The 25,041-nt window shown below is 32.1% G+C and overlaps 1 protein-coding gene across 3 annotated transcripts in view; it reads left to right on the top strand.

The window, feature by feature from the left end:
- LOC140062137 (sodium/calcium exchanger 3-like) overlaps window positions 1-25,041 on the top strand; it is a 48,533-nt gene that overhangs the window by 2,071 nt on the left and 21,421 nt on the right. For 2 of the 3 annotated variants that reach the window (XM_072108200.1, XM_072108201.1), the window contains exons 2-7: window positions 5,958-6,710; window positions 13,866-13,957; window positions 16,554-16,598; window positions 17,224-17,307; window positions 17,745-17,881; window positions 19,209-19,311. In XM_072108200.1, the coding sequence (XP_071964301.1) occupies window positions 5,982-6,710; window positions 13,866-13,957; window positions 16,554-16,598; window positions 17,224-17,307; window positions 17,745-17,881; window positions 19,209-19,311 (1,190 nt within the window). In that variant the 5' untranslated portion in view covers window positions 5,958-5,981. Of the gene's footprint in view, window positions 1-5,957; window positions 6,711-7,178; window positions 7,246-13,865; window positions 13,958-16,553; window positions 16,599-17,223; window positions 17,308-17,744; window positions 17,882-19,208; window positions 19,312-25,041 lie in introns of those variants that run through there. The other variant, XM_072108202.1, reaches the window with a different exon arrangement.

The following is a 25,041-nucleotide window of genomic DNA, read 5'->3' as shown; positions in this document are numbered from 1 at the left end:
TACTCAACAATTGTTAACAACTCTCTGGTCAAGTTCCAAAATGTGTTATTGTTTGCGTGAAATAATGCATCATTGAACATTATGTGATTACGAGGTTTTTAATGAGCCAAATTCGCCATCATAATTGGATAAACTAATAATTATGGTTGATATTTTATCTAATAAAATATTGTTTCTAACGTCGCGAATTTTACTTGTTTGGCGTATGAATATATACAAGTTCGTGGTTAGGCAATTATTGCCTTGGCGTATTTTAATTTGTTTCTATGTAACAATTAATATTGTTTATTATTTAATATTGCTCCTACGGGTGTTTCTAGGAAATTAAAAAGAGCTACCACTTCATTGCATAATTTATATTTGACTGCTATACTTCCTAATGATTTTCAAAGGCCGTGATTACCCCGCTAGAGATTGTGGTTTATGTATTCATTAGGCCTATAGTTAACAGACGATGTTTTTTCTTTATTATAGTCACATTTTCAGATAAGATGCGCATTATATTGATGAAAAATCAATCTAAAGCTCTGTCTACACTATCAAACTTTATGTGAAACAAAAAAAAAATGATATGCCCATGATGGATGGACAAGATGATGTCATATCAATGGGTCTAGGCCCGTTGCCGCCTGGCCTTTAGCCACCTAGTCTTTTTCCACCTGGTCCATTGCCACCTTAGGCCTTTTGCCACCCGGTCAATTGCCACCACCGGCCATTTTTTATCTTATTTATTAACCTTAATTTTAATTCAGAATTTTTAAACTTAAAAGAAATGTGCTGTATTTATGAGCCCCGTAATGGTAAACCAATTGGAATTAATAAAAGATTGGCGGCTCTTGGCGGCACCCCAGCCCATGGTTGCTTTCTTCTCTTGCAAATTACTCAGTATTGTGAAATTGGTCCCAATTAGATAAATTCGCCCCAGCCCAAATCCTACGTACGGCCCTGTATTACCAAGTATGCCAATCATTGTATCAAATAACAAAATGTTCTGAATAGAAATAAAGACTTAGTAAAACACATTGTGAGGACTAAAAGGTTAAAGGTCATTCTGATTGATGCAAAGCGGCCATTGAATCTGTTATACGAAATGTTATGCCTACATTTTGGTGGTTATGTTAATTGGTGATTTAACAGTTACGGCTATTACTCAACGAATAATTGCTAAATAGCATTACTATGCATTCTATTAGGATGAGCATCGTAACAAGAAGATGAATAGGCCTAAGTAAGAAACAGAAAAAAAGAGTTTAATTAATAAGAAAAGTTAAAATTAGGAAGAAAAATAATACTATAAGAATTTAAAGATAGTTCAGCAAAAGTGGAATTAAAGAATAAGTCAGAAGAAGAGAACATAATACAAAAAATTAAGACAAATAAGCAAGAAGGAAGATGTTATTAGAACTAAATTATAAGTAACGACATTATGTTTGAAGGTGTTTCCATGCTTCTCAATGCTTTTAATTGCTTTCTCTCGATCCATTCAGACGTGATAGGATTTTGAACTGTAAAATAATCCCAATCAAGCAATGGCATCAGTCCATGTCTAATTTGATTTGTATGTAACTTTTAGATAACTGAAACAGGTATTAAAATATCATAATTCGATTTGTAGTCAAACGTTACAGTATTACACGTCACACGTTATTAAGTAAAATAAGAGTCATTTTACACTATAAGAAGATGAACAATCTACGGGTACGAGATTACAGTAAAGCTCTGTCTACACTATCAAACTAGTTTGACAAAACAAGTGTGATAGTCCAAATATGGTAGTAATGTGCTCAACTATGGTAGTGATATCACATCATCATGTGCATTATGAGTTCATCACATTTTTTTTGTCACATACGTTTGATAGTGTAGCCAGAGCTTTAGTTATAATGTAAAATATATTTGACATTGCCTAAAATGTCATGTCATGTCATGTCATGTCATTGCCTAAAATGTCATTTTACTCATGTTTTGTGTTCTATTTATATATGGTTTGATTGATGATCTGAATTGACAAATATATAGTGAAGTGAAATCATAATTTGTTGAATAATTAGTAAAGAGAAAGCGTTGCTCACACAACCAGGCCGTTTTTACTGATATACATCAATATCATTGAACTAAGTAAACTATTATTTGTTGGTGATCATTGATTTCGTTTGCTGATGATATGTAATTCTCTGATTTTGTTCAGCGTCTACACACTCGTTTTTATACTAAATGCACAAGCAGAATCCTTGTATTATGTGTTAATTCATTCTTTTGACTGTAAGTTGTTACCTTCTTAGGTTTTTTAGCAGAGTAAATGCTTTAAAATGGTTTTATTAGTATATAGTAAGTCAAACTCATAATTCTTTTGCTTTTTAAGAAAGCGCAAGTTAGCTATTTTAGCATTAATGCTCGTATGTTTCGCGTAACATAGCTCAGTACATTTTGTATGTATTTGAATGTGTTTTATTTTTTGTATGTATAGAAAACACTTTCGAGTGAATATCACAAGCAGAGCCAAAGGTAGAACGTAAATCAAATAGATTAATGAAAGGGGTCATAGGTCAAAGAAGAGAAGATTGATGTAATTATTTAAAAATGAAAAGGAGCAACTTGACTTATTCGGTTTAGTGTGACAGCGACAGTTCCATTAATGATGATGCATTCAGATTAGTAACTTTGAGATACGAGACGAGCAAAAAGATTAAATTAGACGTGTATACCGGTGTCTTTCGGATAAGCAATATTTTGCGACTAACTCGATACAACACCATTGACTTTATAACAATCAATTTACATGCTTTTGAAGCTCTGTCTACATTATCAATGTAGTTCGAAAAAAAAAGTGTGATGTGCCCAAATATGGTAGTGATATCCTCAAATATGGTAGTGATATGACATCATCATGTCAATATATGGGCACATCACATTTTTTTGCCACATACTCTTTGATAATGTAAAAAGAGCTTTAGAAACTATATTGTGTTTGGTTGCTTTTAACCATTAACCCCTTCCTTCACCAAACATTGTATGAGTAAGAATGTGTTAAAAGCTATGTGTCTACACTATCTATTTTGACAAAACAAGTGTGATGTGTCCATATATAGTTATAGTGATATGACATCATCATCATGGACACATCACATTTATTTGTCACATAAAGTTTGACAATGTATATAGAGACGCTTTAATGGTGGAATGATGCTATCATATAGCGTATGATTCTCCTCTTGGATCCAAAAGAAATGCACGAGAATCTTTCTTCCTCTTGTAATGTAATGTGGATAGAAATCGGGAAGTACTAGCATTCCATTAACAACGTAGGATAACAAATAGTTGAAAATGTTAGTCCTAGAAAATATTGATGTAATATATAATTTAGAATACTAAAAGAATTATTTAAATTTCAATACATGATTGCAATACACCTGCATTTTAACATATATTCATGTGTTTCAACACATTGCTTTTCCTCTTTTGTGTGCGTAAAACTGTTTTCACATTTTGTAATTTCAGACAATCAATACAGGTTGTTAACACAGTATTTAATAATTATTATACATGATGAACATTAAAACTTGAAACATTAACTTTATTTTAAACACGATTTGTGGATTGAAGACGAGTGTACGGTAATTAAGTATGCAGTGGCATATTGGAAATGCAACTACTAATGCTGTTATCAAACTAACGAATGAGTACGTGAATACCATTATGCAAATCAATATTCCGAAAACATCATAAACAATATATCAAAAGCATGGCGGCAGCGGCAACCTTACAATCACTTGACGACATACAAGCCGTAAATGAACGTATCATAATATGTGTAGGTGTTGGCAGCGTGTGAACAGATTTTGTATACAAAATAGAAACTGTGTAAAATGAGAGGCTGTGTGAAAAACATGGATTAAAAATACATTCGCAACGGACGACAAAACCAGACAGTATGTCATTATATATTGTATAAACAAGTCAATATATAAGAAGCACGTTTCACAAAATGTATTAACATTCACCTTAACATCAAGGTGCGGTTAAGCAACAACATTTACAAAAATGAACATAAATATAAAAGAAAAAGCAACAATAAAAGCACATTTTAATCCGTTAAAAAAAATTAACCACACAATGTTTTATTATGATGACATTTTACACATATTTTTTAAAGGTTTGCATGGCGAAATGTTGATATAATGTCGTGGTGTACCGCAAACTTTATATCGACATTTTACTTTTTAGCTTCGTGCTTATTGTTTGGGTGTGTTGACATTATTATTATTATCTTATTTTCCTTTGATCCTATTATTAGAACACAAATCACACTAAAATGTTAATAACTTATTGTGACATTTAACCATATTTACTAAATACGTGTGATTGATATGAGGTGATGTAATGTTAGTGTTTTTCTTGTCATCACTTATAAAAAGCTTAAGACAAATCTAGGAACAAAATGTTAGGCCTATGAGATTAAAAAACTTCTTGTCATTGAGTGTTATTTATGAACAGAGGAAGTCGTCAGAACCCGTGATGAGTTTACTGTCAGAATGATGATATGATTATGATTACCTAAAATGATTTTACAGAATACGTTAATTGAGGAGTATTGTATTTGAAATACATTGATTACACGTTACTATTAGTTTGGCTTCTAGGTCAACAGAATGTTCAATGGATAATGTTATTTAAAATCACAGTACATGAGAAAGCCATTTCAATGTTCGTAACAAGAGGTTTATGAGAGACAAGTATTTACATCTAGCTAAAGTCCAAGATAATTTAATATTTAATGTTTTATTTTGAATAATTTAATATTTGTTTTTATTAAATTAACGTTGTTTAAATGTGTTTTGGAAAAAATGTAGGAAAAATCAATTCTTTACATGTTACTTACTTAGGCCTATATACATTAAAAACTATAAGGTATGTGTAAACGGTAAATAAGTAAGTAAGTGTGGTTAGTGTGGTAAGTAATACCATGTCGAATAACATGTAGTGTAAACGGTAAATAAGTAAGTAAGTGTAGTAAGTAATACCATGTCGAATAACATGTAGTGTAAACGGTAAATAAGTAAGTAAGTGTGGTAAGTAATACCATGTCGAATAACATGTAGTGTAAACGGTAAATAAGTAAGTAAGTGTGGTAAGTAATACCATGTCGAATAACATGTAGTGGGATCGTCACTTTTTGTATGCGTTATTCTGTAAAATTTATTTTATCGAAAAATTGAAACAGCTTTAAAAACGAAATTAAATATCTTTCACAGTGCCATTTTTACCTACTGACGTTTACAATAACAAACTTTTTTTTCTTACTAAAATTATAATAAGATTAGTATGAACCAAGTTGTTAAAGGGTATTGTAAAACACGACTTTAAAGAATGATTACCATGGTAACCGTTGCTGGGCAATGCTAATCAAAATGGATCATAAAACATATAGATATAAGCCGATTGTTAAGATGCTAATTTAGAAACGATAAAATAAAATTTAATTTATTATATGATTGTAGATTCATTGATTATTGCGGCTAAATACAAAGATGCAACTAAATATAGGATATATAGACCAATAGCATTATTAAGAATCATAGTCGCTTTGTTTTAGGAACGAATTTTGTCTATGTTGTTCGTAATAAATTGTCAACGAAGAATCATAATTGGTTGCAAGCGTTGACACAACACGAACATGATGCGACGTGCGTACGGGCGTGCGTAGCAGCATTTCGCGCGTGATTAGGATTAACATTCAAATTAACATTGAAAATTAGCATTAAACATTAATATTTAACATTAAAACTGGTATTGGGGATAATCAGGGACGTTTACATAAATTGCAATTATACATTTTACGGTTTAAAATAATAATTGTTCATTTATTAATCTTTTATGTGACGACAGAGGAGGTCACAGTGTTTTGCATGGGTCCAAGCAAGTTCAATAAAATTAATGATGTATACATTTACTTTCAGGGTGAGGCCGATGAGCTAACGACAATGGTTTGGCATTATACAAATTATTCACGTGGTTATGTGATAGAAATTCTTGATAATGCAGACATTGAACCATGCACCAGTTGGCTGCTACTTCCCGCCGAAAACCTCTGGTCGGAAGGAATACGGGGATTTCTATACATCCTTGCCATGGTATATATCTTCATAGGCATAGCTATAATAAGCGATGTGTTTATGTGCAGTATAGAGGTAATAACAAGTAAAAAGAAAACAGTTGTGAAATGGGACGCTGATAAAAACGCACGAACGGAAAGAGAAGTATTAGTTTGGAACGAGACAGTAGCGAACCTGACACTTATGGCACTGGGGAGCAGTGCACCTGAAATTTTACTTGCAGTTGTTGAAACTGTGAGTACATTAACTGTACTTGAAAAGAAAGATAGTCTTGGAACTTATACAATTATCGGCAGTGCGGCGTTCAACCTGCTTATGATCACAGCCGTGTGCGTGGCCAGTGTGCCGTCGCCGCAGACGAAGCGAATCAATGACTTTGGTGTGTTTATGCTAACGGCAGTTTGGTCGATTTTTGCATATATTTGGATGTTAGTTGTTTTAATGTTGATTACTCCAGGAATAATTGATCTTTGGGAAGCCTGGGTAACATTAGGTTTCTTTCCCGTCTTGGTTCTGTCAGCGTATGCACAAGATAATGGCTGGTGGTGCAGTAAACGTGGTGCGGTTGGTGTTCAGGATACCAGCAGCAGTCAACACGTAAGTACTTACTTGCTACTTGGTACTTAGTGGTACTTGGTGGTTGTTGTCCTCTTGGATACTCCACAAGCAAGTCTGACAAAGAGGCCTCTGTAACCATTGTATCTGTACTTTTAATTTTTTACACCTGTAACATTTCAAAGAGAAACAATGTGAAGTGAGATTATGATTGAAAACTATTTCATAGTAAATTGTTAACATTCTCGGTGGCATGGTTATAATGATCTGGAGATAGTTGGTTATTACAGTGTACAATTCGTCTTGTCAAAGTTGGGGAAAATGAATGTTTCACAAACATTGTTTAGGCTATAAAAAGGATTTATGTTACCGTACAAAACAATTACAATAAAATGGTTTTGAGTGTACTATTTTTTAAGCATGTACTGTACTTTACATTCTTCAAAAAGTTTTCTAAATTAGGAACGATGAGGGCGGGCTGTATTAAGAGTTGGGGGAATTCCCTAAAAAGTTTTCGCATAGTTTTCGGTGATAAAATAAAAGCCTGTTTGTATCATGAATTTAGGCCTATTCAATGGTAATGGTTTGTGTGAAACTAGCTAAGGCCCTTAGACATAATTAGGCTTACCAGATTTCCGGTAGTGTGGTCTACTAGGCTTGGCTAGATACTAACTAGGCTAGCCTAGGCTAGACCGGGGGTTGTAGGCGCGCCTAGCCAGCCCAGGCCTAGCTAGACTACTGCTAGGCTAAGCTACCGACTAGGCTAGCAGCTACTCACTAGTACAGTAGGCGCATCAGTGAATGTATGCTTAGCCATTGAGTTAGTAGTACTTTTTGAACATCCTAGAGGAACAAACAAAATTATTAATAATAATATATAGTAAATGAATTATTATTATTTACAACACTGTGCATGGTCATCCTATGACAAGTCATAAATGTAGCCCCATAGTGCCTGAATATTCAAACATCTATTTCAGCATGCGATATTGATTGTCATAAGGATAGACAATTTACAAAGTTAGCTTATATTAATAATAAGGAATGTTTATGAGTCCAATGGTACAAATAATTTCAAGAGGTGAAAGATGAAAGGTGAGGCCAATTGAAAATAGAATGTTTCATCTTTCTTTGAATTTTAATTCTTGAATAAGATGCTAGGCTAAGGCCTAAACCAATCGAGAAGGTAGCAATCCAATTTCTGAATAAGATGCTAGGCTAAGGCCTAAACCAATCGAGAAGGTAGCAATCCAATTTCTGAATAAGATGCTAGGCTAAGGCCTAAACCAATCGAGAAGGTAGCAATTTTTTATTTCAATTATAAAACTTTTCTAATTTCTTTTGTTTTATGAACACAAAAGTGTGTTTATCTATTTATTGTCAATTTGTTATCGTCCTTGTGTGTTGCAGCCTTAATAATTATTTTCAGAGTTAGCCTACCTACATCAGTGTTAGAAATTATTATAATATTAACATACTAATAATAATAATAATTATAAATATAATATATAATATATTTGTTAATATCATGCTTATAATAATATATACATTTATCTTTATTTTTAAAATTAAAAACATCATTTAGAAAACCAAGGACTTCTTTATTTAATTACGTATTAACAAATATTCAAATTTACGTTTGCTCTTCCAGCCACTCATTTCAGTTTATTAAATCAACATATCGATGAGCACAAGGTGGATTGTTTTGTCTGTGTGTGTGTTTTAGTTAATGAACTTTCCTCCACTAACTATTGCAAGACATTGTGGAGCCAATGGCCATACATGCCAGACTAGGAAACACATTTTCTGTGGTTTTATTAGATCATACATCTTCCTAGATTAAGCACGTCTTTTAAATTAAAACAGCTTCTTAAATTGACATGAAAATTACCAAGTGATCTGTCGCATGGAAACATTTAAGGTTACGTGACGTAATTCTTGATGCTCCTCGTGTTTTATAAGGACAATGTGGATAATCAAACAACATGTAAATTATCATTTTTGGAGATAATGAGAGTTTGAGTAAATATTATTCACAAACATAAAGTCTATCTTATGATTCAGTTGGCTTTTGTTACCTTTTTATTTTCAAGATGGGAATTGGTTGTGCCACATAATTCTTTCAATTGATAATCATAAGCCTCTCTTGAACTCTCTTAAACTGTGTGAAGGTACAAAATTACCTCACGACATAAATAAAATAACATGTTTCCTTAGTTTACCCATTGAGATATTTTCTATGGTTTAGCTTTAATATTAATGATGATTTAGTAGCAATGATTTTTAAGTTGTTCAAGCACAACAGTGTCTCAAATTGTGGCCAACATGTGAACCAAATGTTGGCCCAACTAATATACAAATAATGAATGTTTATGAGCTGAACGTCCATTTGAGCGTCCTAATTATCACCATTAGATATCACTTTTAGGTAGAAAAAATTGTAGAAAGAAAGAAGAATGAAAAGAAAAAGAGGACTTGACAGTCACAATAGTTTAACTGTGAAATGCGCATTACCAAATAAATGATACCATTGGGGAACATTTATTTTATTTAGTCTTCAGTATATAAATAGTTGTAACCTTCATTTCATTGAAATAAATATTATTGGGAAAATTTGTTTGAAAAAAAGAAATCTGAGATTGGATAATGAGGAGAGTACGCTATTATAAGAATCCATATAAGGAGATTCAGTATGGTTAGAATTGCAGAACAAAAGCTATATTCCTAATCTGACGAAATGGAAAGTCTCGTTTAATGTAATAAATTTATTTGACACTGAGAATGAAAGATGTTTTATTATAATTTAATAAATTATATGTCACTGTTTATGTATTATTTATTTCACTGTTGCCGATCATCGTTTACAGTCCTCACGAAGGACTATGCATATATAGGCTATAGTGTTTTGTGGCTAACCTTTTTGTTAAGTTAAGGACTATGCATATATAGGCTATAGTCTTTTGTGGCTAACCTTTTTGTTAAGTTAAGGACTATGCATATTATAGGCTATAGTGTTTTGTGGCTAAACCTTTTTGTTAAGTTAAGGACTATGCATATTATAGGCTATAGTGTTTTGTGGCTAACCTTTTTGTTAAGTTAAGGACTATGCATATTATAGGCTATAGTGTTTTGTGGCTAACCTTTTTGTTAAGTTAAGGACTATGCATATATAGGCTATAGTGTTTTGTGGCTAACCTTTTTGTTAAGTTAAAGACTATGCATATATAGGCTATAGTGTTTTGTGGCTAACCTTTTTGTTAAGTTAAGGACTATGCATATATAGGCTATAGTCTTTTGTTTTGCTAACCTTTTTGTTAAGTTTCAATTTTTTTTCGATGGGGTTATTTGCTTTCTATAGACCACATGCACGGTACATTGTAAACTCATTTATTTATCAAATTGGTTTAATAAACCGTGTTTACACGACCACCTATATACAGTAAATTCTTGATAATTTTAATCATTATGATGAGGTTTTGGAATTGAAGAAATTTATTCTGTCTCTTTTCCAAAAATTAATTCCTTTCTGATATAGGACATATCCTCATATTTTTTTTTGGGTTGGATGACTGTTACATTTTCATCCGTAATGCGTATGTTAATATAAAATCCATTCACCCATATTAGTGCATTTTGAAGATTCACAAATAATTTGGCCTATTTAACATGAGTGATAGAGAGATGGAATTCTACTTTTAGAACAGTGCAGATAAATACAATTTTTTAAAAATAAATAAAAATACATACAATATTTAAAAGTTTTACAATTATTTGTATATAAAATAAAAAAATTATACATCACATTTATTTTAATGAATGTTGAAAAATGATCAAATTACGGTTAGTAACCAGAATGTTTTAATATTCAGTAACAATTCTACAATCAATTTCAAAGTAACCACTACAGTAGTAGTAATAGTAGTAATAGTAGTAATAGTAGTAATAGTAGTAGTAATAGTAGTAATAGTAGTAATAGTAGTAATAGTAGTAGTAGTAACCACTACAGTAGCAGGGGCGCAGCCAGTGGGGGGGTCACGGGGGTCCTGACCCCCCTTTTTTTTAGAAAAAATAAATAAAAACATGAGACAACAATACAGATCAAATCATTCTGGAGATACTGTGGAAGATTACTACCGAGCAGTATTACCAAATCAACTTCTTGATTACAAACCGAGTTAAAAACCCGTTTTTCTGCCGATGACAGGCCATGCTTTAAAATATTTGGCGTAGCACCCGAGTCTATAGTGAAGTGTAATGTTGAAGAAGTTTTCAAGGAACTTGAATTTGGTACGATGATCTGCCAAGACACGAACATCTTCATTCCGAGCTTCAGTGATGGAAGCGACTGTGTAAAATTAGCGGATCCAAATGTGTTCCCGAATGTGCGTGCACTTCTTCTAATCGCGTAGGCCTATGCCCGTAACGTCTGCTGAAGCTGAGTGGAGTTTTTCGACTTTATGGAGAACGAAAACCTGTTTGGGAAATCACATGTCTTATGAGCAGCTTTCGGGACTGTGCCTCATGAAAATACACTTTAACATGAACATTAATACAGAGAATGTCATTCGCGAATTCTGTCTCCAAGCCAAGAAGAATGTTCCAAACTTATGTTTAAAGATGCATCACGCGATGTCAAGAGCGCCGTTATAGTAACTAACGTAAAATGTATGATAATAATTTAGAAGTTAGTTATTACAATTATGTATAAGCTATCACCTATACTATACATTCGAACAAAATAGGTATATTTTTAAACAAAATATTGTATGTACTGGGTATGATAAGCGTCTCACATACACACGGAGCCAAGATAGCTTCTTGGACTTGCACAGTGTATGAACTCTAACCTTACGGTTCTCATTTAATAATATCACTCCCTCCATGCTATCATTCTAATTTCTTTTTTCAAACTTTTGCATCTCTACGTTCATTTCATGCAACTTTTGTATTGGTGAAAAGGGAGGAATTCAAATAATTCCTCCTCTGAGTTTACAGCCTCTCTAAACAAATCAACAAACAAGCAAGAAAAAAAGTGTTTGTCTGTGGCAGCCTGGAATATAAAAATGTTCTGTAATGAAAATGAGAGTTGTTTTTTGTTTTCTTTGTTTCAGTTTATTAGTGTTAACATTGTCATATTTGTGTGTGCGTAAACCGATTCAAATGATCTAGATTGCCCTAGACCGCCAAAGCTTCCAGGGGGCTTCGCCCCCCTGGACCCCAACCGGGGGCCCTTGGCGGCCCCCTGGCCCCCAGCCCATGGTTGCTCGCTTCGCTCGCAAAATACTCACATATTGGTTGACCCCCCCTTTAATTCTTTGCTGGCTGCGCCCCTGAGTAGTAGTAGTAGTAGTAGTATTAGTAATAGTAGTAATAGTAGTAATAGTAGTAATAGTAGTTATAGTAGTAGTAATAGTAGTAATAGTAGTTATAGTAGTAGTAATAGTAGTAATAGTAGTAATAGTAGTAATAGTAGTAGTAATAGTAGTAGTAATAGTAGTAATAGTAGTAATAGTAGTAATAGTAGTAGTAGTAACCACTACAGTAGTAGTAATAGTAATAGTAGTAGTAGTAGTAGTAGTAATAGTAGTGGTAGTGGTAGTAGTAGTAATAGTAGTAGTAATAGTAGTGGTAGTAGTAATAGTAGTAATAGTAGTAGTAATAGTAGTAGTAATAGTAGTAGTAGTAATAGTAGTAATAGTAGTAATAGTAGTAATAGTAGTAGTAATAGTAGTAATAGTAGTAGTAATAGTAGTAATAGTAGTAATAGTAGTAGTAGTAACCACTACAGTAGTAGTAATAGTAATAGTAGTAGTAGTAGTAGTAGTAGTAGTAGTAGTAGTAGTATTAGTAGTGGTAGTGGTAGTAGTAGTAGTGGTGGTAGTAGTAGTAGTAGTAGTAGTGGTAGTAGTAGTAGTAGTAGTAGTAGTAATAGTAGTGGTAGTAGTGGTAGTAGTAGTGGTAGTGGTAGTAGTAGTAGTAGTAGTAGTAGTAATAGTAGTAGTAGTAGTAGTAGTAATAGTAGTGGTAGTGGTAGTAGTAGTAGTGGTGGTAGTAGTAGTAGTAGTAGTAGTGGTAGTAGTAGTAGTAGTAGTAGTAATAGTAGTGGTAGTAGTGGTAGTAGTAGTGGTAGTGGTAGTAGTAGTAGTAGTAGTAGTAGTAATAGTAGTAGTAATAGTAGTAGTAATAGTAGTGGTAGTAGTAATAGTAGTAGTAGTAGTAGTAGTAGTGGTAGTGGTAGTAGTAGTGGTAGTAATAGTAGTAGTAATAGTAGTAGTAGTAGTAGTAGTAATAGTAGTAGTAATCGTTACCCTCACAGATGACGTAGTAACATATGCAAATGAACCGAAGCCAATATACCCCCAAGTTTCAGAAGAGCCCAGACACACCTCACAGCCACTTCTTCAGAAGAACATCTACACCTTACAGCCACCTCACGGAGCACACACCTTACAGCCACTTCTACAGAAGCAGACCTACACACTTCACATCTCACCGACAGCATCACTGATCCTCCGTTCCTTATCCTTAGTTAGTTAGCTGTATCATTATTATCGCACGTATCAAATATTATACTGAATAAACAATATATGTGTTACGACAGTTAAGCGAGTAAGAGTCTTCATTACAAGTCAGTACCTCAACAACACAACACTATATTACAAAATGTCTAATGTGAAGATTCAACATACTATAGTAATAGTATTGTCTTCATACTAGTACAATACATAGACATTTAATTACAAATTTATTTTTTTCCATGCAAATTTCTTCTGTTGTTTACAATTACAAAGCAGTAGACACTACTAGTACTAGGACTCAAGTGATAACCAAATTAAGTATTTCAAACCTCCAAGAGGAAACATGGAAAACACGCCCTTTTAAAAATAAGCCCTGTAAAAGTGAGAGTACGTTTATGGACTAAATTAAATTGAGTATTTCAAACCTCAACATTGTCCAGGAGGAAAAATGGTAAAAAGCTCCTTTAAAAATAAGCTCTGTAAAAGTGAGAGTACATTATTGGACCAAAAGATGACTAAAGATGTAGCCTCTCTGGCTTCACTACACCAATAGCTTTGATAGGCCTGATACAGTATTATAATTCACTATCTCTATGATATGCCTATTTAGTTATTGGGAGATGCAAGAGCCAATTTGTTTTCTTTATGTTCTTTTAATCTTTCTTTCTTTATAATATAGAATGTACGTGTTATAAATGGTGGACCTAAGAAGAGTGTGATTCATGGCATATCGCCTTCTCTGTCACATTTGGAAGCAGAGAAAGCACAAAGGTACTTGTCTTCTGATTACTACATGTGTCTAATTATAGTAACTATTGTATTGTGTAATGTGTCTAATTATAGTAACTATTGTATTGTGTAATGTGTCTAATTATAGTAACTATTGTATTGTGTAATGTGTCTAATTATAGTAACTATTGTATTGTGTAATGTGTCTAATTATAGTAACTATTGTATTGTGTTCTACAAACTAAGACATTACAAATAATTAATTAGATAATATTTAGTACTATAATTATTTTAGTTTACAGACAGGAAAAACTCATACCAAAACTCATACCAAAACTCATACCAAAACTCATACCAAAACTCATACCAAAAATTATTTCTCATGAAGATTGTATAACAATTGTGAAACAAGCACATATGTAAATATACACATGAAATAAAACAAAAAGCTCATTTTCAAAGTAGAATAACTTGTAAATGTTTATAATTTTTCTGCTTATCACTAATTTCACTGGACAAATTGAGCCATGTTATTCATTTACATTGAGCACACCCTTACAAACATTTCTATAGAATTGTATAGAACATTTAATAGAGCTCTATGATATTGTATAGAACACTTCTATTGAAATATATTTTAATTTCTATAGAATTTATTTAGTGTCTATAAAATGTTTCTTATTTTCTTTAGAATCTATAATTTTATAGAATTTCTATAGAATCTATAATTTTATAGAATTTAGATATATTAAAATTATTATTCTTATCTGATTTTATCGCCATTTGTTATTGGGATGATTATGTCGTGATCAATTGGATATTGATAATTACAAAACTGTTGAACAGCCTACATGGTACATAAGTCCCTGGAGACTCCATATCTTTAGGTCTGTCTTCTGGTTAGGACATTTGCACTATACATTCTATTGTACAAGTATTGGTCTAAATATAGCCATAAACACCTCTGGCTAAGATTAGTATTACCATGGAGAAAACACTATAATTTTTCAGCCTGATACTGTTGGCTTACATTAAGTAATTGTCTTGTAACTTTGTAGTCATCCTTAATCAATTTTGCTTTTATGGTAATTTTAATTGACTGACACAGCTTAGTGGACTCAGAGTGTAATCACAATTTTTAATTTGATAGTATTTAGGTTTAATGATGCAAGTCATTAGTAGAATATTTGTAAAGGTGACTTTGTTTTAATGATTGTTTATCATAAATATTATGTTTAACATTTTTCGTCAATACTTCAGTTGTAAGCCCATGTTTGTTGCTATTTTCTTAAAATTAAAAACTTTGAATTTGAGGGAAATGTGGGCTCATTGGATCAACTTTATTGTCTCTTCAGATCACAAAAGTCCTGATCATTTCTGTTTTGATTAATCAAACATAAAGTTAGCCCACTGCCTACAGCAACTTATTGGTGGACTTATCATTGATCAAATTGAATTTTGAAACAAGTGTGATTTGACAAACTATGAGGAGTGATATGATGTCATCATGTCCATATATGGGAATGATATGATATCATCGTGTCCATATATGGAAATGTTATGATGTCATCATGTCCATATATGGGATTGATATGTTCATCATCATGTCCATATATGGGAATGATATGATGTCATCGTGTCCATATATGGGAGTGATATGATGTCATCGTGTCCACTCATCACATTCGTGTTGTGGACCGAGCTTAAAACATATCCTTCATTGGATTTAAATATTTTTCAATTTACTCTCAATGCCACTCAGAGTGTATACTCAAATGTTATTTCTGTATTGTAGCTTATTTAGCATCCCTAATACAACATAAATGTAGTTTATAGTTATCTGACATTTTTACAATCAAATGTAATGACTAAAAATATTTCTATACATGTGTAAATTCATAATATTTATGTTTGATATATTTTTAAATCAAACATCATCATCGTCGTCGTCGTCGCTATCAAAGTGACCAAGTTTAAAGGAGCACTTTTTGTAATTGGTATTGAATTGAAAAAATGTTACAGATTCAGAAAAATACAAATAATAATAATTTATTTTATTGTTCGGCAGAGTTGTTAGGTGAGGGGTTTATTCGAGGAAGGCATTTATTCAAGGGAGTTTTTGGGGTGTATGGTAACATATACAATAAAATAAATACCTGCTAGTTAAGAAAAACACAATAAATATCAAGAAGATACAGGTACAAATTGTACCAAAATGCTCGGTAAACCTGTAGATCATATCGTGGCATGGCGCTTAAATACAGTTATTCAAAATATCAAAAAGATACAGTACAAATAGTACCAAAATGCTCGGTGACCTGTAGATCATATTGTGGCATGGCGCTTAAATACAGTTATTCAAAATATCAAGAAGATACAGTACAAATTGTACCAAAATGCTCGGTAAAGTGCAGATGATACAGTGGCATGGCGCTTAAATGCATTTATTAAAAATGATGCTCTATAGTTTATTTGAGAGGTAATTTATTCAAAGTGTTTATTTTACTAAATACAGTAAACGTCAAATTGTTTGTCTTTAAATTTTGTCTGCGGTCTCAAACATGATAATGTATTCTTCTAGTTTACAGTATATTGATACTGTAAAATAATGTTGCCGTTTTTCTCATTTTAATTTCAGTCAATTAAATGTGAAAGCAACTACTGAAGATAAGAACAATGAGTTGTAAGTAATCTGGCTATTAGAAAACAATTACATGATAGATCTGTTGTTGTAATACCTTCCTTTAGGCAATCGCAATTCTACACGTTTGTGAGGCCAACTCTGAAATAAAGTAAATGCATTATCACAAAAAAAAAACATGAAAAATTAAGAACTTTGAATTGGCCATTTCGCAGTTTTAATAAAGTAATCACTTCCATAGATTTTTCTCGATCCAATTTTTGGTTGAAGTGAATAACTATTATGTGACATTTAAAATGGCATATTCAACAAAAAAATATTTGTTGTCTCAGAACGTTCAACCCAACAGTTAAATTATAATGTTATTCCTTGACACATACTTTGCTGTAATCAATTTGATTTCCTTTAATTATAGCATAGAGTAATGGCTTAAGGATAGTAGCCATGTACATTGATAATTAATTTAATTTTGACATAATTATAAGGTTGGGATTTGATAATCACTGTTCATGTGTTCATTATAATTTGCATAAACCTGTTATGCAAATAAAGTTACCGGCATATTAATTTACATAAACTTATTATGCAAATTAAGTTACATTGTAACCTTGCTTATGAAGCCAACATCAAATTTTTAAGTATATATAATCAAATTGTTCTCTTTAAGAATGACGAGAGATGTTGAATTGGGCGACGAAGACTGCCGTTTACTGAAAGCAGATGATGGCCGCACAACATTTGCTAGAGCGAAGTAAGTCAATTCAAACTTAGAATGGAGTGTATGCTCTTTGATGTCTTAAGATTATTAACAAGCAATTGTTCAAAAAGTATGAAAATACCTAAATTTATGATATGTTTTTTTATATATGTATGTAAAAATAGACATAAGGGCAAAATTCGGAAAATCAAATAAAAAATCTAGAAAAATTACTCAATGGTATTGAAAGTTTGCATACTTTCAGTACTGATTTTAGCCACCTAATTTGTATCTAGCCTAAATAGTATCTCAGGCATAGAAGAATAAGAGCTAAGCCCTATAGATGACAGTTATAGTCTGTTGTACACAGCCAGGTGCACATGTAGCATGTAATTCTAAAATTGCCAGATTTATGCCGAAGCTATTTAAAAACCATCTGAATTTTATATTTATTGTAGATTTTTTGTTAATTGACTATTACTATTGCATAGATTCCGACATGCAGCAGTACGTTCCTTACTTGGTGGTAAGCGTTCTCTCGTCCGTCCAACCGGTCCCCCTCGAATGCTGGCATTGGTGGAAAAGGTTCAGAATATACAGAGTCGCTGCCAGACTGAATTCCCTCCAGGTATGGCATTTAGTTTGGTTTCAAAATATTTAGTCACCTTAAACACTTCGGTGTCAATCAAGGACTACGAAGGTTAGTGTTAGTTAATATTAAAGACAAAACAAAAATAAAATCTGTAAAGATTAGAAAGTCTAAGTAAGTATAATAAAAACCCTGTTGTGTTTGATATACATATTTACCATATTGTAATAAACGCCACACTTTGAATAAACTCCTTCTCGAATAAGCGCCCCCATTGAACATTGATTGTAAATGAATGCCCCACCCAAATAAATTAATATTTTCCTTGAATAAATATACTACATGCAATGTATTGTAAGAAATTTCTATTTGTAGTAGAATTCCTTGACTTATGATCTACCAAGAATTGACCAAGCATGTTTATAAGATTTGAATTTATTTGATTTCATGTGTTACCATAATATACCCAAAAGATTAAACTCAAATAAACTCCTAAAACAAAACCCTGGAGCATTTATGGTATATATCTCATATACAGTATATAGTAAATTGATCTCTGCTTTATACAATCAACTTGTGTGAATGAAATACATAAGTCCACAATGAGACTTACATACCTTCTTTGTGGTACATTAATAGATAAATTAGTGATTACATGATCTATTTTACAGTGTAATTTGCATCGGGTTGTAGTTGCTTTGGTGTACAAGGTTAAATTAGTATTTGCTGAATACAAGCCTTTTTTCAATTCAACTCAATATACTAAATTACTTAGATACGATACTCTACAGAGAATATATCTTCACAGTATGTTGTTGAATTTATATATAGATTTCACACTAATTAGAGATCTAAAAGCCTTATATTCCATTATACTAATAAAAGCATGTGTAATAGTCAAATATTATTTCTTATAAATATTCATATTATTAAAAAACATATATAATTTACACACTAATAAATTAAAATATTGGATCTGAACAATGTGGCTAGTTTAATTATTATTACATTATACAATTAATCAAACCATCCTGCCATAAACAGAAAAAAATGGAAACAAATTGTGGAAAGCGTAATGTCGGAAGACGGAAAACGTTAACAACATAACAACAACATACAATTAATGTATAAATATAAAAATATATAAATATATACATACTGTACAGTAGCTGAGCTGTAAACCTAAAAAAAGTTATTTCATTATTATTATATTCATTAAAAAAAAACATAGCAGGAAAATACAGAGCGTAAAATGTTAAAACGGTAATACAAGTCTATAAATAGAAATATCATCTTCATCATCATTATTATGCACATAATATTATTAGTTATATTTTTCTATTTATATTTCATTTGTTTGTTTCAGCTTCCAGCTTAGTTGGAAAATTTACATTTGCGTCACAAAGCTATTCTGTCCTGGAGAGTGCGGGCAAACTTGATATTGACATACTTTTTCATCGGAAGCCGCCGTAAGTACATCAATTGGAAACAAATTAAGCACACTTTTGACGATCTTTAGGAAGTTTATGTATGACGATGTAAAATAAAAAATCATAACTTAAATAAATAAATGTCTAGTTGTAGTTAATGATATTGTTATGATTTACTGTTTCTGTGAAAATAAAAAGAGATATTATAAAATAAATCTCTATTTATCCTGGCTCAGTATTATATACAGGCCCCACAGTCTTTCCCAGACTCTGACATATATAGGCCCTCTGAAAGTGTGTAGTATATCGTTACCACCCAACACTGTAGCACCAGTCATGCCAACTTTCCGAACCAAAACTGATTGCTTCTCTCTTTTGGAATAGATTTTTGTAGAAAAGGTTCGACCACATAACAATACAATATTTAGTTTAGTATAGGCCCTACAGTACAAGAGTTGAAATTAAAGATAAAAACCAAAAAACAACATCTTTCAAATATTCTTTAATGCAATTAGTATATTAAAAAAACTATCATGTATAAAATTGGATGTTACAAACTATTACCATAACAGCTAGACAGAAATAAATCCAAAAAAGTGACACTAACACACTGTACATAAAAGGATATTAACATAGAAGAATTGCACTTACTAACATTCTAGAACTACATATAATTATTAAATCCTTTTACTAAAAATTCTAAAACATATTCAGACTTTAAAAGTAACTTAGATTGATAATTAAATCAGTTTTTAATTCAGTAAAAATCATTAGGAATGTTGTAGAGACTTTATAAACCATGTGTTATCTCTCATCTTGTGAATGTCATTGAACGCAAAATATAACAAAATAATATTTGTGTAGGTAAGGGCATCAGTTATATAAAGCATTTACAGTATGTGTTAATAACTCTAATTTTATAAATATTTAGAATTTAATGAAAGTAGCCCAATTATATGTACCTCAAGGGAGGGAGACTCTTGTAGCCCAATTATATGTACCAGGGAGGGAGACTCTTGTAGCCCAATTATATATACCTCAAGGGAGGGAGACTCTTGTAGCCCAATTATATATACCTCAAGGGAGGGAGACTCTTTTATTTTGAGTAGGTAATCTTGATACATAACGAATCCAAACCTATCAATTGAAAATGTATGAATTTTTCATAGACTAAAAGGCAATTAGCTCCTTGTGCAGGTACAGTGTACTTTGTTGTTATCAACACATGAAAAATGTATTCTGCTCGTTGTTTATATTCTAGGAAGATTTTAAACCATCTACAGATTCACCAGCCACTGTTTGATGCACAAATTGACACCCAACTGAGCTACAGATCTTCTTCTTATTGGCATACTCATATTGTTTAATTATTGCTTGTATTTCAATATTTTCAATTTAGATTCAGTTTTTTCTTTAAATTTATTTTCTTCTGGAAACTCTTTTTTTCTTGATTTTTTATTCTTTCTTTTTGTGGATTTACTGTATCTTTAGTGTTCTCACTTCATTAATTTTTTAACATTTTTTCTTAATTTTCATTTTCAATAAGCTATATTTTTTGTTTGTAGGATTTATAAAAGGTTAAGTAAGTTGTCACTACTAATAATAATGATAGCAATTAATTAATCTCCCCCACACACCCCCACAAGTTTCTAGGATTTAATATCAACAAATGTATTTGAGTTGACTTGTGGATAATCCTTATTTGATTGAAACTTGTAAAAATCTTTTTTTTGTTGCTATTATTCTTTCCACCACTCAAAGTTTTTATTCATGATTTCACAACATGCCATCATGATGAATGGGAATAAAATCCGGAATAAACCTGACTGGTCAAAACTGAGTATGATAGTGTTCTAACATTATTGTGTGCATTCAGGCTTTGACAACTGTTTCCTGTTTGTGACTGTTGAAGTAATGGCAGAGAACTAATTGTGCTACAGTTGATTATTACATTTTGTTGCATTATTTATTTTAACACACATCCAACAAAAAGCACATGACTCGACAATCACATGATGACATGCTTTCAAACTCATATCTCTTATGAGATTTAAGGCCAATTTACATAGATGAGCGGTAATGGTAAGCGGTAAACCAACAAAATAGAATGCACTAGCCTGAAGCCTTACAATCATACTTTCCATCACACCACTCGCGAAGTCACAACTATTTTGAATCTCTTTCTCTTTGCTAAGTTTCTGCTGATGTGAGGATGAAACGTGTATATGGGTGGTTAGTTACACTGATTTGATTTTACTGTTGAGAGAAGAATTGGTATCGGTAAATTCATGGAGAAATTTGGTATTTATATTTGTCCTCAAACTGAGGGAATTCGGATTAGACCCTCCATGGTCCCTACTCTTAGGGACCATGAATAGTGTACCAAGTTCTTAAAAATGCACTACGTACACAGAACCAAAGGCTTTACATCCAATCCGAAGAACAAGGCAATGAGAGTATAGCATCTTGAAAGGATACAGTTAATATAGTACAGATAGGCTCGATATGCTAAGTCCAATATTAGAATGAAAAAAATGTTTGAACAGAGAGAAATTAGTTTAATTCCAAATGTCAATAAGCTCTGTAGATTATCAATCAATGTGTAGGCAAAGTGCTAATTTCAGGATGGCGTATGTGACTCATAGTGTTTGTATGAAAACTAGTGACATGTTATCAATACAGTACAGTTAAGCACTGCTACACATATTTCATGCACTTAATGCACAAAACTATAGATGCAATATCCTTTGAATCTTGTTTTAGGGTTTATGGTTCAGGTGAATTGATTGTAATTAATCGGTTAAAATATAGTTCAAATGTTCACAATTTTTAACAAGGTTAAATATGACACTATTAGGTAATACTACTAGTAATAAAAAACAACTGAACATTGGTATAATGTCCTAATGTTAGTGAAATAGGGCATTCTCTTCAATAGTGTAATGAATTGTACAGTAGATCTTTGATGGCAAGCTTCTTTATTAGTTTATGTACTAGAATTGGAAGGCAATCACCTCCTACAACACCTTCTTGATTTTGTCAACGCTTAAATTTTCCTTACCCTTAATATACACTCTATCAAGATCCTATTGCAGTAGAGGACAGTCAACTCAATGCAATTGCATGGAACACATCTTGCTGTTTAAACTTGTTTCCAGTAATTGTTTTCTGTATGCACTTCATAGCATACAATACAGTCAACATAATGTCCTCAGTTGATATGGCTTCAGGCCTCCACTTCACTGATCTGTCATCAAACAGTGTATTTCTATTTGTCTACTATAAACCATATTACATTGACTACTGAATGATGTGTCACCAATATCAAATTGATTTGGTTTAATTCAGTTGAAGTATCTTTTTTTGACATTTGTGAATAATTAAGAGTACTGTATGCCTATATCATTATTAATTGAGTGTGTCAACATGTCGCTACTTTAAACAACACTCAACTGTGTATTCATATAGTGACATTTCATTGATGCAATTAATAAAAAACCTGTCACTTCGCGAATAAAGAGTATAAACTAACTCTTTGGTTCTAATTATGTTTCTGGCACAAAAAGAAATGTTGATTTATGGGAGAGCTTTTGATACAAAATAGATTAAAGTGAAATGACCATCCTTATTTACTAATTATTTATCATAAAAATGTATTGCATGGCTGCAATCGGTCTATTGCCTTTCCAACAGCAACTTACCATCATACAAATAGCAACTATTATTATATGTACTTCAATCTAGCATTGCTATATAGAATAAATTAATTTGAATCCTCTCCCACATAGCCTAAATTCAAAAATTACAAATTAAAAATCTTGTATTGTCCAATATTCATAAACACAGTAATAAAATTGGAAACAACATCATGACGACAACAAAAACATCATGACAACTTGTTTTTTTTTCATTCTGAAATCAATAAATAATTATTTTGTCTTAAAATTTATTTCAGTAAGATAAAAGTCATATAAAATACAAAAAGAATAAGAAAATGGCAGTTCTATAAAGTTGTCTTACAGAGGATCATCAGACTTCTACATATTCTGTCATTGTATCTCTATCAACCATTGTTCCTATTGTGTTAATTGATCAGTTTTTTTATAATTCTATTGATTATCTATCTTCTATTCTCTGTCATGGTAACGTCCTCAGGTGAGTTGATTTTAGGAATGCATTAGAATTATATTGAGATATATATAATCTAATTATAACATATTCCTTTAAACAGTTAGTAAATTTCAGAATAAAGCGTGCATATTTATATTTTTTGGACGGAAACCAATAATATAGTTGGAGAGACACGCCCTTTGGGTTGGATAGACACGCCCTTTGGGTTGGAGAGACACGCCCTTTGGGTTGGAGAGACATGTGCTTTGGCAATAGTTTGACAGCACTTGTCTCTCATCAGTGCTCCCTTTTTATGTTTCATTAAAAGGAATAAATAAATAAATAAAAAAATAAATATTTATGAAAATAAAAACATGCACAAACTGTTTTGTAAGATATACAGTGGATAACATCATTTCATAATACGGTACATGTACATCAATTGAGAATGACTAACTATATACTATAATTTACAACTGTAACTTTTGCTATAAGTCACTAATCTGTCCATAGAGGGAATACTTATATGGATGTTCCTAAGGGTAATATTACTGTATATGCAGCTATGCTCAAAGCACTTTGTTTACAGCAGACTCTCTGTCATTCCAAATATTTTTATTTTGGTCAGTTGTTATCATCTATATATAAATTTACGTAAGGGCAAAATTCGGTAAATCGCGCGTTATTTCTAGAATGTTTACTCGATGGTATATAAAGTTGGTTCGTACTTTCGGTACTGATTTTAACCACCTGATGTAACCCTGTTTACTAATTAAATTGAGTTAGATAATTAGTTATTGACGATTAAAACGAATTTAGGTTCAACGATTTGCCCCAAATAGGGGTGTTTTTCGATCGTGGTATACACTGTCTAATGGATGTCCGTCTTGATAAATACCCGCAGACAATAATGCGAGGATGCTTCGCATTTTCCTATCTCCTCCTACGATAATTGTTTTTAATGGCTGAAAACCGGTTGAACAGCTCGAGTACAGCATCATAATGTTGAAGACAGGCCGATTTTCTTTAAAAAATACTATTTTGATAGATTTAAAATACGTTATACAAATGTATTGATTTGCGATGAATGGAACATTCCAATCTCTGTTCCACAAGCGTCTATTCCCTCAGGCGTCGTAAAGGCAACTACTGTATACTCATAACAGAAATTCGATCCATTTTTTTTTTCAATCTGTGCTGCAGAGGTTGGATATAATTTTTTTTTAAACGGATAATGAGCTAGCGTTTTCACTCGCCGTATATTATGTACACATCTTTATTATTGCAGTTAAACCACCCACATCATCACCCTTCCCTCACTGGCATGAGTAGCGTTGTAAAACCAGTAGAGGATAGGCCTACGGTACATCACATTCCCTAAACGCAGAACAACTTTGGTGGGTTGGGTAGGAACCAACTTAAGTATGAATTGGCTCTAAGAAACAATTGAAAACCATTAGGCCTACTAATTAAGTTGAGTTAGATAATTTAATATTTATTGACGATTAAATCGAATTTATGATTTTCCCCGAATAGAGGTGGTTTTCACAAATTGTTTTACATTATATAAACATATTCACGTCGTAGTGATGTAGCGTTACATGTACTGTACTATTTCAATCGACGGTGATAGTTTCAACAAAGTATTAAATCGCAATG

This window comes from Antedon mediterranea, chromosome 11 (genome assembly GCF_964355755.1).
Source record: "Antedon mediterranea chromosome 11, ecAntMedi1.1, whole genome shotgun sequence".
NCBI classification, from domain to species: domain Eukaryota; kingdom Metazoa; phylum Echinodermata; class Crinoidea; order Comatulida; family Antedonidae; genus Antedon; species Antedon mediterranea.
This window is presented reverse-complemented; position numbering and strand designations above follow the sequence as displayed.